A 25124-nucleotide genomic window follows, 5' to 3' on the forward strand; every position below is an offset into this window, starting at 1 on the left:
TGGCCCAGTTCATTGCTCACCTCTACTCAGGAAGCTTTTCATTTTTGGCCTTCTTTCTCCTTTCACTTTTCTGTCCCTTTTCCATTTCTTTGTTATGTCTCCCATGTCCTACGCCCTCCAACATGAGGTGTCCCAGAGCTCAGTCCTTGGACCCCTTTGCCTCTCTGTCTACACTCATCCTTAGATGGCCTTTACCTTGACTTGCAAATTTATCTCTCCATCCTCAACCTCTCCACGAACTTCAGACTTCTTTTTTTTTCAGACTTCTATTTCCATCTGTCTGCACAGTGTCTCCATTTGGATGGCTGACAGACATTCCAAACTCAGCATGTCTAAAACATAATTCCTGTCTTTCAGCTGGAACCTCTGTCTCCTAGAATCATTTCCGTTTTGATAATGGCAACTCCATTCTTCTACTTGCACACCCCCAAACCTTGGAGTCATCTTTGATCCCCTTCTCTCAAACTCCACATTGAATCCATCAGCAAATCCGATTGATTGTGTTTGAAGTTTATCCATCTTTCAACGACTTCTCATCGCCTCCTCCGCCGACAACTCCCAGTCCAAACCACCGTTGTTTCTCTTCTTGATGACTGCTTAGCCTCTCTCTTATCTCTGTTTTCTCGTATCTGCTACCTGCCAGTCTGTTTTACATGGCACTCCTGGTAATTCTTTTAAAACAAGTGAGGACGTAACTCATGTGGCTGGAATGATCTTTACCCAGGTTTCCATGTTTTGATCCTTCATGTCTCTACTCAGATGTCATATTGTAAGTCAGGACTTCTCTGACCACCCTAGATAAAACAACAGGCTTTCTTCCCTTTACACCCCCAAGGCTCTTTACCCTGTATTTTCTTAATTTCAGATTTCTAAACCAAGCCCTGACAACATAACTGTATAACTACATCTACATCTAGTGTGTGTATATGCACACACACACAAACACACACACAAAATTGGAGAGAGATGAATGTGTGTGTGTATGTGTGAAAATCAGGGGATTTTGTGACCTGTAAGTGTTGATACAATACCAGCCTAAAGAAGCATGTTACAGAGCAAGGCTCTGAAATCAGACGATGTGTGGCTGAGTCTTGATGCTGACATTATTCTATCTGAGCGACCTTGAGTGCCTCAGTCAGATTAGCTGACCTCTGTGTGCCTCAGTTTCCTCATCTGTAAAGTGTACGTATCTTGCAGGGTTGTTGTAATGAGTAAATAAGCCAATACTGAAAAGCCTTTAGAGTAGTGCTTGTTCTACCTTGATAAATATCACCAATTACTGTTACTTTTTATGTTACTTAAGGGAGTAAGTCAGTCATTAATTAATCCAGGTCCTAGAAGACCACCTAAGTACACAATAGCATTTCAGTGCCTTTGTGCTGTGGAATTTACAGGTGTAAGCCTGTGAAAAGCCTGCAATTTGAGGCCTGAGAGAAATGAGGATGAGCAGATCTTTTTCATTTGCATGCAGTTTGCACCCAAACTGAAGCTCAAAACAGAAGAAAAGCAAACCGACTGTCCATTTTTTTCCCCCACATCCTTGCCCTATGACTTCTTGTATCCAGTCAAGGACAGAGTTGTTAGTGTTTTGCCCTCTGTCCCAGAGGGCTGGGGTTTGTGGTCACTGCCTCTCCCCACCACTGTGTTCAGCAATCAGAAATCACAACTCGTCCCTTCACAGCCTGCCAGTGTCACTGCAATTCTCTTTCTGTATTTCTGGCTGTTTTTGTTGAGTTTAGCAGTAAAACTATCTGCCCGTAATATTAAATGTATTTTAAGGTAAACACTATAGGAAATATGCTTTTCCTTTATTGGTTCCCCAGTCTGTATGCCACAATACGCCGTTAAGGTTTTGTTAAATTGCACATCACCTGTATAGGAATCACCTGAGGCATTTGTCACATGCAGACCTGAATATTTGTGACTCTGCATTTTAACAAGAGCCTTGATCATGTTAGGCACACTAACTCAGGGATGCGGTACTGCCAGGAAAACTTCACATATGATTTATTTTACCCAGATAGTATTTGCCATATTAGCTTTGACTGGATTCCTTGTTATGGCTTCAAAATCAGTTATGTACAGTCTTTTAAGGAGGTGCTTAAACTTGATGTGGTGGCATCTAAAAAGTGAGGAGTATCTATTGCTGGATGGCTGGATACAGGTGATTTTTATATTTTCTTTGCTATTTCTTCAAATAGCTTACCGCAGGCATGTGTTACTTTTTAAACTAGAGATAAAGGTAGACATACATATGCATAGGAAAATGCTGGAAAGAAAATTTATTAAATATTAGCCTTGGTATGTCTTACTGGTTAGGTTTATTTTCTTTTTCATCTATGAGATTTATTTTTTTCCCAATTATTCATCAAGTAATTATCTTCAGTTGAAGAAATACTGGCCTGTCTCTACTATAAACATAAGTTGTGTATGACTCATTTGGTGGGGAACTGGGAGCAAAGATTATTTGAGCAAATTAATTTTACGGAATTGTAAATATCAAAGCATTTATCATCAAAGATAAAACTTACGAGTATTTTTCACACAAGTAATGATCTAATCACAGTAATGCCCTATGTTTGGATAAACACGTAAAATCCTGGGCAACAGGGGTTGCTCCTAGAATAGCAGTAGGTACAATCATATGACTCGTCATGTCACACAAGCTATATAGAGTACAATATTTGATTTCTATGTACATAATATATTGAAATGCACGTACATGTGTGTTCAAAGGATATGCTATTAAAATGTTTTTAAAATAATTTGGTTTTTTAACTATACAAAATGCCTCTGTTGTATACAAATGAATTATATTTTCTGCAGAAGTGCAAGCTCCCCATCCTTTCCTTTTCCTTGTAGACAGCCTGAAAGGGACGTGCTGGCTCAATATCCAGGACAGCCGCTGCGAGGTGAACATCAACGGAGGCACGCTGAAATCGGAATGCTGCGCTACCCTCGGCGCCGCCTGGGGGAGCCCCTGTGAGCGCTGCGAACTCGGTAGGAGCCCGGGCCCGCGCCCCGCACAGGCAAGCCTCTCCCTTAGGGAGGCACCTGTTTTTCACTGTGTATTTCCATAGTGAGGACGGCCGTGAGATCACTCCCCTCCCTGAAAGGGTGTCTTTTCTAGTGTAGTCTGCTCTCTTCTTAAAACATGTTTTTGGCTTCTCCTTTTACTGCAAGGAGACTTCCTGAATATTTTAGACAAGGAAGGGAATCGGCTAGGCGTAACTGCTAGGTGATGACCAGAATCGCCACACTTGTCTGCATGTGTTCAGTAGAACATGGCGTCTCTTGCCTTTAAATCTTTTGTTGACTTGTTATTCAGTTAACAACGTGAAAGCAAAAAGGAATTGAAAGTTATGAGACTGAGCATGGGTCAACACGGATGGCGGTACCCCAGCGTGGCGTGTGTCAGCTACGTGGAATTGAACATCAGGCAGCTGAAGCCCCTGGCCTCGCCAACCCCTGCCTGTGGCTTCCACTTAGTTCAGCTTAGATTCCACTTCACTGTTTCTTGAGCTTCACACAGTGGTATTTTCTTTGATAATGAAGGTAAAATGTGTCCTGTTGTTTCTCACAGATACAGCCTGCCCAAGAGGTTTCGCCAGGATTAAAGGTGTTACTTGTGAAGGTGAGTGTGTCCCTGCATGATGTATATCTTTCGAGCAGCACGCAAAAGGAACATCTACTCTGACTCTGTGGAGATACTTGTCATTTTCAAAAACCTTGACGTTTCCTTCAGAATACTCAGTGTACTCAGCAAATGCTTTAGAATAATCCTCTTAGTAAACAAAAATTGAGGAAAAACTTAGGGTTTCCTAGTTCTCCTCTTTATGCTGTTGGGTAAATTTTCATAAGGCATAATTAGCCTTTAAGGCATTGAACGGCTGGCAAAGGAACGTGTCTGAACTGCACTTTATGAACGGCAAAGCCACGGTGATTTTCCCAGCTGGTGCCTGGGAAATCCCGAGGCTGTGCCTTAAAATCTTTCTGCTTAACTCAAGTAACAACCCACGTTGTATTGCAGATTGAATATGCTGTACAGGATGTAAGCCTATACCTGCTTTTTCTGTTTGTAACATCTTTCTCCTTCTGCTTGCTTCATTTTCCTGCAGACGTTAATGAGTGTGAGGTGTTTCCTGGCGTTTGTCCAAACGGACGCTGTGTCAATAGCAAAGGATCTTTTCACTGTGAGTGCCCTGAAGGACTTACGTTGGATGGAACTGGCCGTGTGTGTCTTGGTAAGATTCATACCCCTTGTGTATTTTATACAAGAAACCAGCCATGAGTTTTTCTTATATTTGAGGCAGCGACCAGTGCAGAACCATTCTGGGTCTGTAGCTGGAAAACTTGCTTTCAATGAGATAGGGGGAAGAAAATCACTAGAGGATATGGTTAAAGGGAATGTATTTAAGTGAAATGATTTCTGTATAATCCAGAAAGTTAGTACTGCTCAAAAAATTTCTCTTTTTCTTTAATCATATATTTTTTAGCACTTTCAGTCTTTCACACTGGTCAATGGAATAAGAGAACTATGGATATTTTGAAAATATAGAAGAAAAATTAGAGACTGGTGTTTGAAGTTCACATTTACCAGCCCATTGTAGCTGTACTCTCAGACTAGACAGTGGCGAAGTCATGGGCAAAGTTAGATCGTTTCTCTTTGAAAACATTGACTAATCCTAGGTCTTCCTTTACCACCTTCAGAATTAGGAATTTCCCTAATGCTTTATTTTTTAAAGATCTAAAATAAGGAACTCTTTCTTTCAACATCATTACTATAGAAATGTCTCATTGACCTTATGCTTTTTCAATGTCATGATTGATTAAAATTGAGTTTGATGATTGGAAATGAAGCCTCTATTAATTCTATATTGTATCTAAACATTTTTTTATTCACTTAAAGGATTTTTTTCCAATAGCCTATGAAGCAGTAAGGTTTTAGTTTGTAAAATAACTTTACATAGTTTTGTGTGTGAAATTTAAGCTTTCTAAGATGAAGCTTGAGCAATGGTAATGTTATATTCAAAGATCTCTGAAGTATTTAAATTTTTTTTAATTAATAGAAAAAAGTTTGCAGCACTGTACTGTTTTGTTATAATTAATAGATGTGATTTTGAGTTAATTTTTGATGGCATATTTAAATACAGATACAAAATATGACTATAAAATCATATTTTGGAATTGGTTAGAAGTTACAGTACCCCAAGTCCAATAAAAAAGAAAAATTCTCTTCAGACTTTTATTGTTAAATTAACTGTAAAGTTTAGAAAAAAGTAAAATATCTCTTGAAGGTAACATAAATAGTAGTATCAGTACGAGCAAATGACTAATAAAATCTAAGGATGCTTTCTATGAAATTATATCATTGATTGTAAATTATGACTCAGCAAAATAAATTCCCAGTAACATCACTCAAAATCAAACCTTCTGTAATATTCTAAAAGGATATGTTTGATTCTTCATCCTTGTACTTGGGGTAAATGTTTTTGTCCCTATTGAATTATGCTGCATTAATTCATTGTGTCTGGGGATGCAAGAAAGTTTCAAGAAGAGATTGATATATAAAAATGTACAATATTCTGAGAACAGAAGTAGAAGAAAACTGCTCTGATAGAAACTGATCTAAATTAGGGGTTCCAAACCCAAATGCTTTTGGGGGCCAAGCAGGTAACATAAAGAAGTGAGATGATAACATAAAGGAGTGAGCAGTGAGGACTGAAGGAAGTGTAGAGCACAGATACCATCGAAAGATTTCCTAATTCATATTTTAATTTCTTTGCAAGTCAATCAAAACATTCACAGGCCATATGTGGCCAGCATGCTGACAATATTTTGATCCCTGATGGAAATAGTGAGAAGGATCTGAGTGGTGATGACCCAGGATTAACTCTTCCCATCTATCATAACTTTTTACATCCTACATTCAAGTTTGTTTTTTCAACTAATCCCAGCTTCTTGAGCAAATTACTTCAATGACTTCAGAAACATTTTGACTCAGACCAGACTTCTCAGGGTACCTGTAATTAAATAAGACTTTTATATCTTGATCCCTACTTCCCTGGTGACAGTGGTGATTGGAGTTGGCTATAACTGAGACCAGCCCCTGGGTGCCTTGTGGAAATGAGACTCACTGTATTACTGTCACACCTCACATGGCAGAGAATGCAACTTTTCAGTTAGTGTTAATGCAGACATATAAGACAGATTAGCCTACTGTGAATACCTATATCCAGACTTCTGAAGCAAAATGAAATTTTACCACAGTTACTTATTTTTCTTGGAAAGTAGATCTTTGTAGTCATAACTATAAGTATTATAAGTATTTAAATGAATATTATAAATATTATAATTTAAATATATTTAATATAAGGATGGAAATGTATGCAATGCTAGGCTAAAGGAAGTCTCTAAAGCTGATGTTACCTTTGGTTGAGAACTTGAGAGACTTAGTGCTGACAGTAACTAAAATGGTAAACATTTATTTGTTTATGTTTATATTTCCATTAGGGAGCTCTCTCCCTTCAGCAGTTTTCAGGTTTAGGAAAGGATTTAATGTCTTGAAAAGCTCTTGTCAAATAAAACATGTTATTTAATTAAGGAAACCCTTTTTGAACTCATTTTCCAGGTTTGCAATTTAACAGCCAAGTGTTTGACTGTAGTTTGACCAAAAGCTCTATTGACTAACATAAATGTGTTATTTTTAGACTATACTAATCTATCCTATTTTGTGACTGCTGATCAGTCTCTAAGGTCCTGCCTGGTATGTCTTGAGGTTGAAGAGAAAATGTGACATTTAAGTAACTTGGCCCCTTACTAGGGGTAAATTTGGCAAAACAAAACAAAAAAACTTTAAGCGAAATAACATTTATTTCCTTTGTAAAGCTATTTGAATAGTTGTGCCAAACTGTCAAATAGATGAAAGTTGGTCATTTACTCTTTATGACTCGAATCTGACAGGACTGTTCACAAGCTACTTTATGCAATTCAGGGAACAAAAAGACACTGTCACTAAAATTATTTTATTTTTTCTGAAGGGAGCAATACAAAAGAGGGATCATAGGTGATAATATGGAGTCTTGTCACAAGGGAACCTTTTCCTGCTGAAGGTGTCTTTTGAGAATTAAGTAAGACTGTGGAAGGACTCACCTTCACTCTCTTTAAATGACTGTCATTATGGAGCCCTTCCTGGGGGGTCAGGAATCTGTCTCTTGCCTACTACTGTGTCTCCAGGGCCTGGCGTCACGCGGGCACTGCATGGACACTGAGTGTAGGAATGTTCAGTGAATGCTATGGCTTAGTCTCACACTGAGATGTCCCTCTCCACATAGATATCCGCATGGAGCAGTGTTACCTGAAGTGGGATGAGGATGAATGTGTCCATCCTGTCCCTGGGAAGTTCCGCATGGACGCGTGCTGCTGTGCAGTGGGGGCAGCCTGGGGCACCGAGTGTGAGGAGTGCCCCAGACCTGGCACCAAGGAGTACGACAGCCTGTGTCCCCGGGGGCCTGGCTTTGCTAACCGAGGGGATGTGCTCACAGGACGGCCATTTTACAAAGGTAACTGTCACCATTGCTTTGGTCCCTCAGCACTAAAGCTCACCTTCCACACACTCTGGGAATTGGTTTTGCCTTCAACCTGTGGTTTCCCACTTGACTTTCTCAGGTAAACACTACGTGCAGCCAAGCGATGGCCTGGAAGTACAAATCACCGACCTAAGTGGCGTCGTGAGGGGATGGTGTAAAGACACATAGTGCTAATCTCACTTTCTCACACCTTCCGACCACCACTTCTTTCCTTCGCCCAGCCTGGCTGGATGCAGCCCGGATGTAGCAAAAGTTCCCCCTGCCCCCTCCACCCCACCCAGCTCTGCAGAACAAGGGGTCAGCAATAAAGGGTCAGAACGCTTCACTAGAAACAGACTCGTTTTCACAATGGAAAGTTTGTGGGTGGCATCAAAGTGATGGTTGAACTTTTTGATATCCCACGTTTTTACTAGGGTACATTATTTTCTATCATGATCAATTTCCACTTAAAAAGGATGGGCCTGCAACTTTTCCACCAAGCAGCTGTCCGCTCCTGTCTGTTCTGCTTTCAGATATCAACGAGTGCAAAGCCTTTCCTGGGATGTGCACCTTCGGGAAGTGCAGGAACACGATCGGCAGCTTCAAGTGCCGCTGCAACAGCGGCTTTGCTCTGGACATGGAGGAGAGAAACTGCACAGGTAAGCTGTTCTTCTGTCCTCGTTGATAATGCCAGGCTCTCTTTCCTTTGCTCCATTTGAAAGCACTGCCTTCAGAAGCCCATCCCCTCACTGAGACCACGTACCTTTTTCTTTCTTTTCCCTACTGCTAAAGCCATTTCTCCAAGCAAGCTTATTGTGACAGCTGCAAACGATGGAAATGCTGTTTGTTCTACCTACAGAAACAATAGCTAAATGCAATTTTCAAGATATATGGATATTCAAGAATATAGCCATTAAATTGGCAATTGTGTAAACCTATAATAGCATTCCGGTAAAAAGCCTTTGTAATAGAGAAGCTAGAACTTCTTTTCCTCATCTGGAAATAGTTTTCTTCATCATTAGGCTTCATCCACCATCCATGTCCTGATCCATAACCATTCCCTTTGGTTTGAAAAGGATATGAAATCCTCCAATTTTTCTATTAGATAATAAAACAAATGAGTCTAAACACTTGAAATGTATCTCCAAGATTTTATTTGCTGAACTTTCTTCATATTCTCTCCGGGATTTGCCCTGTTCTCCTACCCTCGCACCTGCTACCTCTGCTTTCCACTGAAATGTGTCCCTGACTCCTTGCCAATTTCCTGATCCGTGAGGGACCCTGAGATCCATCTCTGTGCCTCCCCAGCTTAGACTATTCCAGAAGCATTTCAGAACTGCACACTTAGTCTTCTGAAGGTCTGCTGTCTTGTCAGTGTTTCCGCCCTCCTTGCTGAGGCACCTGCTGAAGAGAGCATGCCTCTTGGGCTTACCACCAGCCACAGCTGAGGGGTAAGCAGGTCCTTCCTTCCTGAAAGGCAGCTGGGCTGCATATCGCAGTATTTGCCTCCTTGAGTTCCTTCCTTGTCCTCCAGCCCCTTAGTTCTCCAGGCAGATCCGTCTTTTCCACAACCCCCAAGTTCATCATCCTGAAGCAGGGCTGTGAGTATGTAGCACCCTACAAAACAACCTTGGCTCGCACAAACTATCCTACAGCTGGATAGAGCAGCTCAGTGTTCTTCCCGTTCTGATGCCACTTCTTATCACCTGGGTACAGTAAGCCAGGTCACTTAATGGCACTGACACTGGCCGTCTTTGACTGCATTAGAGAGATACAGGTCAACAGCAACCGCAATGCTGTGGGAGATCATGTGAAAGGACAGTGGGACACTGCTGGCTACCATGCTTCACAGCATCTAAGCTGACCTTTAGTCCCTGGGCCTGGCCCCCTCAGTAATCATAGCCACCCTACCAGTTACCAGCCTCCACAGTCCAGCCACTCTACACTTACTCCTCTTGGAAATGCATTATCATTCTTAACCTGTGCACTTCTCTCTTGCCCTTCTCTTTATCCCAACTCTTTAAAATTAGAATTTTTATACAGTCTTCAAGGACCAGTTCAAAAGTCACCTCCAAGATGCCAGTACTTAGCACAGACAGGCACTGTTCTTAGCATTTAACAAGTATTGATCCATGTAATCCTGTGAAGTACATTCAACTCTGCTCCCCATTTTATAAGCAAGGAAACTGAGGCAGAGAGAAATGAAATGATTTCCCCAAGGCCCTTCACCCTGGAGGTGACAGAATTGCAGTTTGTACCTAGGAGGCATACACTGACCACATCACATCAGCCAAAATCTGTCTCTCCTCTGCCATTGAACTTACGCCGTTCTTTGGATGGTTCCTTTTTCTTGTTTTTCTTTGGCTTTGCAAAACAAGTATTTATTTCTCTACCATGGAATAATCCCCTGCAGATCAGCTGGGGCTCCATTCAACTCAGTGATTTAGATATTCAGAATCCTTTCATTCTCTGAAGTGCTCAGTATTTCTTCCATCCAGCTGGCAGCTAGATGAAGGGCATGAGAAGTTCCGTATGGGTGTGCTTTATGGGCCAGGCGTGGGAATGGTATATGTCACATCTACCCATCTTCCTGTGGCCAGAACTCAGGCGTAAGCCACACTTGGTTGAAAGAATACTAAAATGTGGTCTCCGTGTGTGCCCAGGAGAAAAAGGGACATAATGTGAAAACAAATAACAAGTTTATGTCACAGGATCTAATTTAAAATTTATGTTTTCTGTAAGATATACACACACATGCTGAGAACAGAAGACTTGACTGGAGAACATAATCATATAATTCTTTGTAATGGATGTGCTTCAGTAAAACAATGCAATTTCCTGACTCTATTAGATTGATGTTGGAAAATCTTATACTTAAGTTCAAAAATTCTAAAGCCATTACACATTGAAGACAGTATTACAGTAAGAATGTATCCCTATATTATTATGATTCAATGAATATGTTGTTTTAATAGTATAAGATAAACTACATATAGTAATCACTTGTGACATGAAATTCAAAGATAGAAATGTTTCTGATTTTCTACAAATGTGAAAAAAATTGATCATTTATTCAATATATATTATAATGCTTTCAGTATAAAATCCTTATTACACATATTTTTCCCAATAAGACTATATCAAATGATTTAATTATTACTGAATTATTATTGAAGTTATCAAGAAGTCTGACTGCCCTTTTTCTTCATATGTTTCTTACCACCAGTGCCTAGATAGTAACAGACAAAAAGTAAGAGAATTAATATGCATATTGTTAGCTGCTTAACTGAATGAATGAATTGTTTAAGATTTTTGTTTAAAAGAAAGTACTTTCGTGTTCTCAGTATAGCCTGTAATCAGGGACATAGAGAAAGACCAGATCCTGGGAGAGAGCTGGGTTTCTGGGACCCCTAGGAAACCCTGTTCAAGTTATCCACATATAGAGAAGTCCTGTGAAGGAAGTTCAGAATTCAAATTCTTCAAAATCAAGAGATGCTGGCAAAAGCATTTTTTCCCAGGGACAAAAAAATTTTTAAATGGCTCATGTTGCTTAATCATATTTTATAGACATGACTCCACTGTTGAACAATCTTACTTAAAGGCACCGGAGAGTTATCAGTGAATCCTGGTTTTGGTAATATAAACACTGCTACTGAAGATTCATTCCTATTACTGTAGTATATAACAAGTGACACACACACGAATACATTGTTTTATTTTTATTTTTAAAATTAGATCAATAGGTTCTTCACATATGAATGGGACAGAGAAACATAAATTTGGGTGCACTCCACGGCCCTGCCATATAAGTGCCGGATCTGGCTCCGAGTGAGCTGAGGCTGTCTCTCTCTCTCTCTCTCTCTCTCTCTGTGGTTGACCAGCCACCCTGCTCACAGGCAGCCAGCTGCCCAGGAGGGCAAGGACTAGGGAGGCAGACCAGCGTGGCCTTCGTATTGTGCATGGGACTCGTTCCATGTGCCCCCTGCCTCCCCGTTGGCCACCTGCCTTGTCCAGCCCACTCTGCAGTTGCTTGGTTCAGTTACCCTTCCTAAGCCATTGAGAGAAATCAACAATTCCAGAATCCCAGAATTCTTAAAGGCAAAAAACCATCACCTGCCCATCGGCTGTGACAGTTTTCACAGTAGGGGGAAGGAGAGTGCCTAAGGCCCTGGCCCTGTCTAGCTGATCGGCCGAGAACACGTGGTCACACTTCCAGCCACTGATTACTCCAGCATCTCAAGTGTGCCGCATCTTCCCTGGCAAGGCCAGAGCTCACTCTGTTCTCCAACACCTTCTCATCTCCTTCCATTTCTTTTCTTCTTTTGAACCCTGTGATTAGACATTGATGAATGCAGGATCTCCCCTGACCTCTGTGGGAGTGGGATCTGCGTCAACACGCCAGGCAGCTTTGAGTGCGAATGCTTTGAAGGCTACGAAAGCGGGTTCATGATGATGAAGAACTGCATGGGTAAGCGTGTGCTCACTCTCCCTCCCTGGCCTTGAGACCAGGCTAGCACAGACTCGACAGCTGGCCCTCGGCTTGTCTCAGAGCTGCTAACAGCGTGCTTGGCAAGGAGCCGTGGTTAGAGAGAGAACAGATTTAACTGTCAGGCAGGAAATCTGCTCCTAGATAGCTCTGGGGGAGAGCCCAACCTCTTGGCGCCTTAGTGGCAGTAAGATATTCAGGCTGGGTTCTGTTTATTCAGAGACTCTAAAACCCGCCAACTACACTGGAGGGATGCATTTGACATGGGTGACATTGTATGGTGACCCCAACATTTATATTCAGTCATGCAAAGCCCATGTTTGTTTTCTTACTGGTGGGTTATTATAAACTCTTGGTACCAGCCACCTTTCAGCCCACTTTTTCATTTTCAGTGACTTACAGGACTCGTCTCATGGGGCATAGAAAGTAATCAGTATAAGATTTCTTTCTCTGTGATTAGAGATACAGACGGCAATATATGGCTTCTGGAGTTTAGGGTGACGAAAGCAAATACTGTTTACTTTTGCCTTTTGGGAACCTGCTAATTTCATGCAAGTAGATTCCTTGATAGCTCAGATCTTTGAGAGCTTTTCCCATTTCCCTCCTGGTGGGAGGAGAGGTGAGGAGAACAGCGTCCTGTCTCCCGCTGAGCCTGACTCTCACGTTAGAGTCACGCTTACCTCAGGTGATAAATCTTTCTCCCATGCTGTATGCGTGAGTATTTTTTCCTCAGAGTTCTTTAATGGATCTCACGTTTTTACCTTTCAGACATTGACGAATGTGAACGTAACCCTCTCCTTTGTAGGGGTGGTACCTGTGTGAACACTGAGGGCAGCTTTCAGTGTGACTGTCCATTGGGACACGAGCTGTCACCGTCCCGTGAGGACTGTGTGGGTGAGTGTGTCTCCTCGGCACATAACCCCATCCAGCCCAGCTGGCAGAGATCGTAAAGATGGGGGGCCTTCTAAAAGACATGGTTTTGGCATGTGAAATCTAGCTGCTTGAAAGTTGGAAACGCAAGGTCCCCGCATTTGGATTCAGGCTGTGTCCTTAGAGGAGGCTCCAGGCATGCATTTGAAGGAGCAGGCACTAGCCTGGTTTGCTCTTTTTCACTTCGAGCATGCGCGAAAGGACCCCGTGGGTGGGACCCCATGGGCAGGGCCCCGTGGGAGGCCGTGTAGTCACTCCCCCTGGTGGATGGGAGGGGGAAGCTGCTCCCTGAGACCTCACCTGAGTGTGCGCCTGTGCAGCCGCCTTGCGCTCCTGCCTCTGTCATCATGGGGTCTACTCAGGCCTGAGTGGAGCTCCCCTTCCCCCTCTGCTCCCAGAGAGACCCTGTCTCCTCTTCGACCCTGAGCTCATCAGGGATGGCAGAGGTGACAGTAGCCCTGACAGCTGGTCTTGGAGCATGCCCACCCAGGACTTCTCATGAACACCCAGAGCTCTCTGGGCTTATAGCATGCTAGCTCTAAAACTGGTATCATGGTTTTAAAACTTTGATTTGGCCAGGAAACATTTTGTCACAGAAAATCTTTCTTGAAAGTGTGACCAAATAAAAGTTTAAAACAGAGCCCATTGCACACCCCCATTTGAAAACATAATTTGAGCACACCTCCCCACTACACATATATATATATCACTATACTCACTTGTATCACTTAAATATGGACAATGTTTATATCACTCTGCTAATATGTTAGGTGAAAGTGAAATCATAGACTAAACAGACATTTTAGAAAGGTAAATGTAAATATTTTTATTCATGGTACAAAGAGCTTTTTCATGCAGATGATTACAGAATATTTATTCATGGTTGTGATGCACTGATTCAGAGATGGGTTTCTCAATTCAGTTTATTTTGTTCATTAGTTCTCATGAATCTTAGAGTTGGAAAAAAATACCTCTCAAAGGCACAATGTATAAGACATATTTTTGGACATTTAATAAAATATGTCTTTAATGGTAATAGACACAAATCCATATTTCACATAGTCTTCTTGGTAGTTTTGAGAATTGGGGATGAATTTCTAGTTCTAGCTGATTCTGTTGGTCGCTGTTCTTCCTTTTTTGTGTATGACAATTAGCTCATATGAGGAAAAGTCAACTACTGCTTTGTGCTGTCCTCTGGCAATTGCATGCATGCTAGTTTGTTCCACAGATCTCAACAGAAGTTTTTTTTAAGGCACCTGCCATCTTAGAAGGGTTTTTTTTTAAATAATGAGGGTTTATTTTTAAATAGGCAATGTAATCTATAAATCCCCCTATCCAGGCACATTAAACTCAATATAAGAAGAACAGATAAAACAAGTGAGGGCCTTGTTATCAGGGAACCAGCTGCCTTCCCTCAGGAAACTTCAAATTGCTTGGGCAACACTTAACCACCTAATAAAGACCAGGTGAGCAGGTGAGCATAGCGGTAATTCATATATTAAATATTAGCAAGCTTCATTTCAGGTCTGCACTCGATGTGCATACTCTAAGATGATAGTCACTAGCCACATGGGACCATTTAAATTTAATTAAAATTAAATAATATTAAAAATGCAAATTTTTCAGTCACGCCATCCACATTTCAAGTGGTCAGTAGAACTATGTATTGGACAGCACATATATGGAAGGAACAGTTGCATCAGTGTGGAAAGTTTTATTGGGAAGCCCTCTTGTAGAGAGAGAGAATAGAAATACAGAGACCAGCATGGTCTTTAAACACCCCAGGTGACTTGCTTTGTCAGCAGTGCACAGACCCCTTTGGAGACCCCTGCCCCACCGTAGCATGTTCTTGAAGGTCTGATCTGGTCATTGCATGAAACATTAATTCTGGGTATCCTTTGACAGATGTTAATGAGTGCTCCCTCAGTGACAACCTCTGCAGAAATGGCAAATGTGTGAACATGATCGGCACCTATCAGTGCTCCTGCAATCCTGGGTACCAGGCTACCCCGGACCGGCAGGGCTGTACAGGTAGGGGCAGGCCCCCTCCGGGCAGGAACTTGTGTTTCTCAAATTAGTGTAGGAAACATCTGGAGCTTAATGTCTCATGATGTCAATGGGCGGTCTTTGTCCTGAAAATGAATCTAAGCGTGGGGGGCAGATCTCCCAGATGCCATGGTTGGGGGTAGTTTTGCAAAGCAATCTCTGCTTTTATCAAAGAAAACACCCGTAACCCCCTAGTTATTGTACCTCTGAGATCGTTAATGGTAGCCGACTGGCGCCAAATGGAATGCTGTGTAAAAGGAAGTAAAAAGAACTAGGAAAGACTGATGACGGGGTAATGACAACACACAGCAGGGAGCAAAACCCAAAGCCATTTAGGCATTCCCAGTTTAAGAAAAAGAAAACGCCTTCTTTTTTTTTTTTAAGTAGGCCCAGTAAGTAATGGGGGGCCATGTTGTTCCCTAGATATCGACGAATGCATGATAATGAACGGAGGCTGTGACACGCGGTGCACCAATGCAGAAGGGAGCTATGATTGCAGCTGCCGCGAGGGCTATGCCCTGATGCCCGACGGGAGGTCGTGCGCAGGTACCAGGGGGAAACTCGCAGACTTTGTGCCGCAGACCTGTCACAACTTAACAGATCTCACTCCAGATATCCAGAGTGAAACTGGATGGGAAAAAATATTTGAGCTGAATAAAGCCACCTTGGTTTTCATTTGATGTTTATTTTGTATCGTCAGACATTGATGAGTGTGAAAATAATCCTGACATCTGTGACGGTGGCCAGTGTACCAACATTCCTGGAGAGTATCGCTGTCTGTGCTACGACGGCTTCATGGCTTCAATGGACATGAAGACGTGCATCGGTGGGTATCGTAGGAACAGGATGACTATTTATACACACGCATTTAAACATGGGAAGAAGAGGCTCTTTCCGTTATTTTTAAAGTTCAGACCATTGTAATAGAAGGTGTGGAGCTGGAAACAAAGAATTATTTGAAAAAAGTCCTTAAGGACTGTGTATCTGTAAATAGATTGCAAATAGATTGTTTTAAAATGTATCAGTACATTTCAATACCATGCTATTTTTTAAATTATTATTAAGGTATTATTGATATACACTCGTATGAAGGTTTCACATGAAAAACAATGTGGTTACAACATTCACCCATATTATCAAGTCCCCCACCCATACCCCAATGCAGTCACTGTCCATCAGTGTAGTAAAATGCCACAGATTCACTGTTTGTCTTCTCTGTGCTACACTGTCTTCCCTATGCTCCCTCCCACATCATGTTTACCAATCATAATACCCGTCAATCCCCTTCTCCCTCCCTCCCCACCGCTATTCTTTTCTAAAGGATAGCTTCCAAATTCCTAGGATGAACACGTATTAACCACAATATTGAAAATACATTTTCTAGATGTGAATGAGTGTGACCTGAATTCCAACATCTGCATGTTTGGGGAGTGTGAGAACACCAAGGGGTCCTTCATTTGCCACTGCCAGCTGGGTTACTCCGTGAAGAAGGGGACTACAGGATGCACAGGTAGCTCTGCGGCTTGTATCCCCAGGGTTTTGGCGGCTTCTGTTTCAGACAGCTGCCAGCCTCCCTTGTTCCCGTGCAGCTCTGAGCGCCTTGCCCTCCTGTGGCCGGGAGTGTGAGGAGCCTGTGCCCCGAGAGGTGCGGGACCGTAGCTGCTGTCGGTGCCAGCCCGCCAGTGCCCACTGCGGATGCGGGTGGGAGGCCGGCCACGGGGTCTGGTCCTGGGCCCCCGGCGCACCCAGCAGCTCTGGCAGCATGGTTGCTGAGGAGGACAGCCCCAACAGGAAGCAGCACCAGAGGCCTCCAAGGCTCCCTGTTGTTCTGGTTTTGCAGTTCTTCCAAACTAACAAGAGATTAATCTAGATTTCTGTTTAAACTCTCCTTCCTTCTTTTCCTCCATCTTTTTCTCTCTCTTTCTCCTGTCTTTCCATTTGCTTTTGCCCTCTCTGCCCCCTGCCCAAATGGCCTCTCTCTTCTCTCTTCACTTTCTGTGCTCACCCCCTTTGCTACATGTCTGGTTCTCTTTCCCTGCTGCACACTTTTAGCCTTTTGCATAAAATGGGTGGGACGTCCCAGGGTCAGTGATGTGGACCAGACGTTCGTCACTGTTCAACTGAAGGCCTTTGCATGGTATTTTGCTCAAGGCAGGTGGTGGGAGGCTTCGACCGCAGCCTGGCCCTAAACTGATACCTCCAGGAAAGGGCAAATAATGAGTGAAGGGCGCTCTGATGTTCACTGCTAGTGAGACTGGGGGGGTGGAGGGGGGGGGGTTGTGTGTGTGTATGTGTGTGTGTGTAGGGCGCTCTGATGTTCACTGCTAGTGAGACTGGGGGGGTGGAGGGGGGGGTTGTGTGTGTGTATGTGTGTGTGTGTAGGGCGCTCTGATGTTCACTGCTAGTGAGGTTGACCCAAAGCTAGGAGGGTGTGTGTATGTGTGTGTGTGTGTGTGTGTGTGTGTGTGTGTGTGTGTGACTTCAGCATCTACAATATGTAATCATTGACCTGGATGGAACAGGAGAGGGGGTGTGTGTGTGTGTGTGTGACTTCAGCATCTACAATATGTAATCATTGACCTGGATGGAACAGGAGAGGGTGTGTGTGTGTGTGTGTGTGTGTGTGTGTGTGTGTGTGTGTGTGTGTATGACTTCAGCATCTACAATATGTAATCATTGACCTGGATGGAACAGGAGAGGGTGTGTGTGTGTGTGTGTGTGTGTGTGTGTGTGTGTGTGTGTGTCTCTGTGTGTGTGTGTGTGTGACTTCAGCATCTACAATATGTAATCATTGACCTGGATGGAACAGGAGAGGGTGTGTGTGTGTGTGTGTGACTTCATCTACAATATGTAATCATTGACCTGGATGGAACAGGAGAGGGTGTGTGTGTGTGTGTGTGTGTGTGTGTGTGTGTCTGTGTGTGTGTGTGTGTGACTTCAGCATCTACAATATGTAATCATTGACCTGGATGGAACAGGAGAGGGTGTGTGTGTGTGTGTGTGTGTGTGTGTGTGTCTCTGTGTGTGTGTGTGTGTGTGACTTCAGCATCTACAATATGTAATCATTGACCTGGATGGAACAGGAGAGGGTGTGTGTGTGTGTGTGTGTGTGTGTGTGTGTCTCTGTGTGTGTGTCTGTGTGTGTGTGTGTGTGTGACTTCAGCATCTACAATATGTAATCATTGACCTGGATGGAACAGTATTATTTTTATTCTAGAAAGCTTTGGGGAACCAAACCTACAGAGTTTATTCACACATATATATGTTTATATGTACATATATATGTATATCTTTGTGTATATACCTGAAATGATATACATGTGTGTGTGTACTGGTGAAAGCTACTGGTCATTTCCCAGATAACATCTCCAGTGAATATGTTTATATATTCTGAAGTAAATAGAGGAAAAATACACACTAAAATGATAGTTTTCAAAAACTCTGCAAAATGTATTCTAAGTGACAAATGATCATATAGTTTTAAAAAAATACACTGTCATGTATTTAAAAAGTCAGGCTTGTTCTTATCATTAAGAAAAATATGTAACAATTATTAACAGAAGTGAATTGGGAGAGTCTATTTTGGGAATACGATTTCCCTTAACATCTACGCCCTTGACATGGAGGTTTGTCTGGGCCCAGGGAGGAAGAAGGTGGGGAGGGCCTGACGCATGGATCTACCAGGGGTAGTAGCTCTGTGTCTCATTGCTGTCAGAAAGTGGCTGGCAATTCATTCCAGGAAAGGGCCTGTTTGATTTGAATCATGAACTTCCAAATCTTGGAGTCTACAAAAATTAAAAATGAAAATGACAATGTCTGCCCTGTAACACTTTGATATTTCTATATTTACTTTAAATTTCATGTATATGCAGAAATACACTTTAAGTGGAATTAATAAGCTTGTATGCTATCTTCTTCATGTTAACTATGGTCTCTCAGATGTGGATGAGTGTGAAATTGGTGCTCACAACTGTGACATGCACGCCTCATGTCTAAATGTCCCAGGAAGCTTCAAATGTAGCTGCAGAGAAGGCTGGATTGGAAATGGCATCAAATGTATTGGTGAGTTTGCAAATGTCGGTGTCCCTTGGGAAGACACAAAATTATTAGAGGCTCTTCTTTGCACAGTTGTTGACCCCCATACTCGAAGAGAAACATGTTCTACATTTTTTTATTTATTCTCTTGAAAATCAAGGCTATCTTTAGTTGCAAGATAATTCCTGCCTAAGCGTTTCCTTTAACGTACATGTAAATTATCGAACTACAGCAGCAGTATGCCTTGTTATCTGCGTTTTTAATGTGGCGTTCAGTAAAAATTATTTGAGGTGCAGCCAGAAATCCAAACAGATGTATGAAGATAAATGACTAATATAGTTTTCCAGTTTTTTCATAGAGTTATCAGTGAGATTTGAATCCCAGTGAAATAAACAAAGGAAATGAAAAGGCTTTTATCAGCTAACCTAAGTCTGTACCTGGTCAATATTAGCTTTTTAATAGAAAATAGAATTCTTCCAGGGAAATCTAAATTTTTTTTTGGATTTAAGAGGGCTGATTCAAAGAAAGGAGAATGGGAAGGTCATTCTTCAAGTGTTTCAGTTCTGAGCCAGAGTCTTTTATAGCTGTGAGGCAGGGGACTGGCTTTTACCCTTGGGGTCATTCACTGTGTGGCCTAATATGCTATGTGTTTTACATGCTTTAATGCTAAAGCATTTTACCAACTGGTAAGAATTATCCAGGTCAACTTAAAATAGAAAATAGAGCAAGCCGAACTGACCTCCCTGTGATTACTCACACCTTACAAGCCTGCAGTAAGTGTTACAGCCTAGCCTGAAGATCTGATACCGATAGTATAAGTTAATGTGAATATACTTTTGTATCCACTTGATCCTTTTGCATGTGTGTATGAGCTGACTATAGAACTTAAATTATCATAGTTTCCAAATAACTTTGCTAAGTAACATTCTGGTATGGCATCAGTGAGTTCATGAGCTCCCACCTCCCATCTAGCCATCTCCTCATCATCAGTCTCACATCTTGTCAGGCTTATCCCCTTTCCCAGTTTTCCACTTCCATTGCCTACTGGTTTTCTGTCTTCTAGGCTCCCTTATTTTGTGCTTCTTGCCCACCCATCACACTAGCCAACACTAGCCAACTGTCACCAAAGAGCCTCCCTCCATTGCAAATGAGGTAGCCATGTCCAAGCACCTCTGCTCCAAAATACCACCCAAACCACCCACTGCTGTCTATCTCCACTGCTCTACTCTCAACCATTCTCTCTCTCTCTCTCTCTCTCTCTCTCTCTCTCTCTCTCTCTCTCATCTCACCTCACACACACACACACACACACACACACACATAAAAAGAACCTTCTCATGTATTTGCTCATTCCCACTCTGGTCATATAACACATTCTCCACATAGTATTCAGAGAGATCTTTTAAACATTGGATCTGTGATCTGATCTTTTCACAACTGTCCTTTTAATCCACTGAATTTAGGATAAAATCTCACTTCCTTCCCATGGTTCACAAGACCCTACAGCATCTTCCCATGGTCTGTCTAGCTCCGTCTTCCATCACCTCACATCTCCTGCGTTGTTTTTGTCACCGTGCTCTTTTCTTCCTCGGTATCGTTGCATGTGCTGTTCCCTCTGCAGGCAACACCCTTCCCTACTTCTGTTCAGCAGGCTCCTACTCACTGTTCATGTCTGAAGTTAACTAAAAAGTACTTCATCAGTGAGCTCTTCCTTGGCTCTACAGTCCAAATTGGGTGTCCTTTTTATTCTCACTTTGTACCTTGTAATTTTTCTTACTGGTATATTTAATGTAATTTAATTTTTAGTGTTTCACATCTGTCTTTTCCACTACTCTGTTGGCTCCAGGAGGTCAGGAATCCAAGTTAGTTTCTTCATCTGTAAAATAAGTCTGAAGACTCCATGCTGTTTGTCATGCTGTGAAATTCACTAATATCTTAGAAATTTACCCTTGTTGGCACCAGGGAACCAGTGACTAAAATCTACCCCTAGTATAACTCAGAAGGAGATCTTGTACTGGTTTTCTTTCAAACATTAAAAGTTTAGCTTATTAGATATCTCACAAAACGCTTGAGTTAATAATTTTCGCCCATGTTTATATTAGGAACATTTTGGATCATAGGCCTGCAATCTTGAGGAATTAAAAGTGTGACCTTACAGATAAACTAAACCACATTCCATTTGTACAGTTTACATTTAAGTTGTGGCAAAGGAAAAATCTTTCTGTCTACTTCAACGTCTTATTTTTGTTTCTGAACTTCATCGCTGTGTCTCCTGGCATGCAGATCTGGACGAATGTTCTAACGGAACCCACCAGTGCAGCATCAATGCTCAGTGTGTAAACACCCCCGGCTCCTACCGATGCGCCTGCTCCGAAGGGTTCACCGGAGACGGCTTTACCTGCTCAGGTGAGTGAGAGCCCCAAGGTGTGTGCTGGTGTGATTTTTCATGGAATGCTCTCTAAGTTTTCCTTATTTGAAGAAAACTATAGTTAAATGAGGCTGAAATCCTACCTTTGTTATCACCACTGACTTACAGGTGAACATATATCTTTCTCTTACCTGAAACACAAAACCTGAAAAAGTTTTAAAATAATGACATTTATTACTAACATGTATTATTAATGGCTCTCATTTATTGTATTTGTTAATCAACACCCTGGTCAAAAAAAACACAGGCTCTGTCTGAATCAGAGCACCTGGATTCAGATCTTGCCCGCACTGCTCACTGGCTGTGTGGCCTTAGGTAAGTTACTGAATCAGTACGGCCTTACACTCCCCATTTTTAAACAGGCATAGTAACCATAATAATACCACCTCTTTTTTTCTTTTTTTATCACTGAATGAATGATATGGGGAAAACATTCAGCTTTTGAAGACCTGCAACCCACCCAGTCAGTGTGACTTAGGGTTTATCAAAAGCTCAGCTTACCAAATGGTGCTGAAAAGATCTGGCCTAACACAAGCCAAGGGCTTAGGAAAAACACATCATATGCACCCAATAAATGTTAGTCGCAGTTTTTAGCTGCTATTCCTTCTTCATAGGACCAGTCATCTGACTCAATTAAAAGGCAACATCTTCTAGGTGGACATAAAGTATGAGACTCTTAAGTTTTAAAATAGCTGTTTCTCAGTTGAATTTCAATACACACTTTAAACCCAAAATTGAAAGCCTCGCATTTCTAATTATTGATGTCAAAAGCACAGACTTATTTTCAACTGTGTCTTTAAGAAAACATTTTTATACTATTTTATTACTTTTTAACCTCTGACACTGCATCTTTCCTAGCCTTTTGGGGGCACAGTGGTGTGAAGGAAAGGGCGTGGCTTCCTGTCAGACACAGCTGTGCTCAGATCCTGGCCCCCCCACGGAGTAGCTGGCAGCGACTCCCCCAGCTCCATGAGCCGCTCTTAGCCTCAGGTTCTTCGTCTTCTAAATCTCACAGCATTGATAAAATGGAAACATGCATGTCAGGCGACCAGCACACTGCCTGGCAAATATTAGGCCCTTGGTAGACATTGCTCTTTGCTGGCTCCACATTTTCCATCTGACAGAATGAAATAAATTGTATTTTAGGTCCATTTGCATAATTAAGATGGGAGTGTCTTAGTAAGAATATAATGACAGGAAAGGAACTTGCCTCATTCCTAAAGAGTGCCCGTAAATTGCTTAAAAATACTTGAACCAGTGAAAGAACCAGTTGTTTATCCTAATACTATGATGTTTTCAAGTGAATGCACACCATTTTAAGATTAACCCCAACGTGCTTGGTCATATCTAATAGAGTTGGTGTCTACTGATGGCGTCAGAGGGAACTGAGGCAGATGTGAGAGACGCCTGATGCCCGCGCACTCTCTGTTAATCAGGTGAAGGTTAGCGTCCAGGTGAATAGCCTTACTCGCCAGCTGTTAGGTGAATATGATTAATTGTGATTCTGTGTTCATGAGCCGTAACTCAAGCCGCTAAAATTGATCTAGTTATAATGGAAGGAAAAACTATGTCATGACATGTGGAATTTAATAGAGATGTAATTTGCTCCCCGCCCCCAGATGTCGATGAGTGTGCAGAAAACATAAATCTTTGCGAGAACGGACAATGCCTCAACGTCCCCGGTGCGTATCGCTGCGAGTGTGAGATGGGCTTCACTCCAGCCTCCGACAGCCGATCCTGCCAAGGTGGGTCCCCAGGATTGCGACTCGCTTCCAAGTTGCAGCCACTGCAGCCAAGGAAACCACCCAGAGGGCTGGAACAGGCTCCACCTGGAAGCAGAATACGCAGCACATGCTGCATATATAAAAGTCATTCGCCTAAGCACGGATTATTTTGCCGAACGGATAATGATGAAGGCGGCTTTCATCTCTTATGAAGTTTTCCTGGCCAAGAGCCAACAGTTGGAAGTTGGGCTCATTCTCTTTTTTTTGTTTTGTTTTAAACCATTTCTCTTTTTCTTTTTTTTAACTAAATGAATGACACGTGGAAAAACTATTCATCTTTTACAATATGATATATCACCTCCCCCGGTCACTGCTACTTAACGAGTTTATCAAAATCTGAGTAGCACATTTTTGGCATTTACCTCCAGGTGTTCGTTCACTGTCTGCATGTCTGTCTGAGTGGAAGCCCTCCTTGGGCCTCCTCAGGGCTGCACCTTTGGCCTAGTAGGAATGTCTCCTTCCTCTAAGTTATAACATTCTCTCCCTCTCCTAGAAAGGGGACTTTGTGACTAGTATGATATCTTTCCAAGAAAAAGAGTTTGGGTTTTCTTTTAAATTAGAAACTCAGTTCCCTTTCCGTATAGTTTAGGCCACTGGGTATCCTTAGGGAGTCCATGAAACTATAAATGAATAAAGGAAAAAGATTGAAAACAATTCATAAACCATAAAGCTTTAACAAAATTCGTGATTCGTAGAAAACCTTTAAAAAATATATAACTCGGGTAACTGCTGGCCAAAGATTCTAAAATGAAACCAGATTTTAGGCTCTCCCTGCACTAGTGTCTAGTCAAAGAAACAGAAATAGTAAATATCAGCGCACACACACGCCAAATTATACACTCTGGGATGCCTCGGGGTAGAACCTAGTGGCCCCACTACCACATGTGGCATGGGAGAAAGAGTGTCTGAAGAGCCTGGGATTCGCCATAGACTCCCACCGATTTTGAGAGAATCACACACAATAAGAGGCTCTGGATATTAGAGACTGAAGACATTCATGCTTCTACATTCACCTGCTAGACTGGGCAGAATCTAATCCATTCTATGCAAGGCAGCTATAGAATGAGCTTCATTTTTCTACCCCCTCCTACCCTGCCACACACACTCATGGTTTTTCTAAGCACTGAAGCCAATTAGCAGAAAATGTGAGTCAATGTGGTTATGGCATTACATGATTTATTACTCATGTCAACTGGACGAGAGTTAGTGGGAAAAGGAACAAGTCAGCAGTAGCCAGACATTTTTGCCAACATGAAATTTCAAAAATTAATTCTTTATGCATAAGACAGAGTTTCCCCTTTATGATTCTGTTCCTTTATCTGTGGCCTAGGCCCTTCTAAAACTTCTCCCTGCACCTCCCCAAGGTGATGCTGAGCAGTTTCTATTTCCTGTGCTTCCTTCACATGTTGGTTTTTCATGGTATGTCATTACTATGGATGGAAATCCCAATTGCCAGGGCAGCTGAGAGTGGCACATGTGTGACTCACCCTCAGTGACACTCTCTGCCCTATTTAGCTAAATGCCAACTTCTGGGTCCTGAAAAGGAAGTCCCATGGTGCCTCCCTATTTCTCCTTGTTTTTGTCTTCTCTCTTCTGTGAGATCTGGCTCCTCTAGACAGTGTTTCTGAAACTTACTAATTTAATTCCTTGATGTCTTCCCATCTTATTATTAATATATGTCCCTCTGAATTGACCCTCTGATCCAACATTTTCCACTCAGCATCTACTTCTCACCACAAATTCTCAGAATTGTCAATAGTCTAAAACCTTGTTACAGTTGGCCATTTCCCAGTATTCAACCAAAATGGGGGAATACAAAACCTGCAGGAACCTCTTTGGAGATAGAT

The 25124-nt window shown here is 42.2% G+C and overlaps 1 protein-coding gene across 1 annotated transcript in view; it reads left to right on the plus strand.

Annotated features, from left to right (window-relative positions):
- The window catches only part of FBN2 (fibrillin 2), a 216351-nt gene that overhangs the window by 136688 nt on the left and 54539 nt on the right, over window positions 1-25124 (plus strand). The window contains exons 21-34 of the mRNA XM_073221486.1: window positions 2863-3000; window positions 3584-3634; window positions 4119-4244; window positions 7335-7562; window positions 8102-8227; window positions 11908-12036; window positions 12823-12948; window positions 14890-15015; window positions 15454-15576; window positions 15731-15856; window positions 16415-16540; window positions 18970-19092; window positions 21349-21471; window positions 23113-23238. Of these exons, the coding sequence (XP_073077587.1) occupies window positions 2863-3000; window positions 3584-3634; window positions 4119-4244; window positions 7335-7562; window positions 8102-8227; window positions 11908-12036; window positions 12823-12948; window positions 14890-15015; window positions 15454-15576; window positions 15731-15856; window positions 16415-16540; window positions 18970-19092; window positions 21349-21471; window positions 23113-23238 (1797 nt within the window). The remainder of the gene's footprint in view (window positions 1-2862; window positions 3001-3583; window positions 3635-4118; window positions 4245-7334; window positions 7563-8101; window positions 8228-11907; window positions 12037-12822; window positions 12949-14889; window positions 15016-15453; window positions 15577-15730; window positions 15857-16414; window positions 16541-18969; window positions 19093-21348; window positions 21472-23112; window positions 23239-25124) is intronic.

Source organism: Manis javanica, chromosome 14 (assembly GCF_040802235.1).
Source record: "Manis javanica isolate MJ-LG chromosome 14, MJ_LKY, whole genome shotgun sequence".
Classification (NCBI taxonomy): Eukaryota; Metazoa; Chordata; class Mammalia; order Pholidota; family Manidae; genus Manis; species Manis javanica.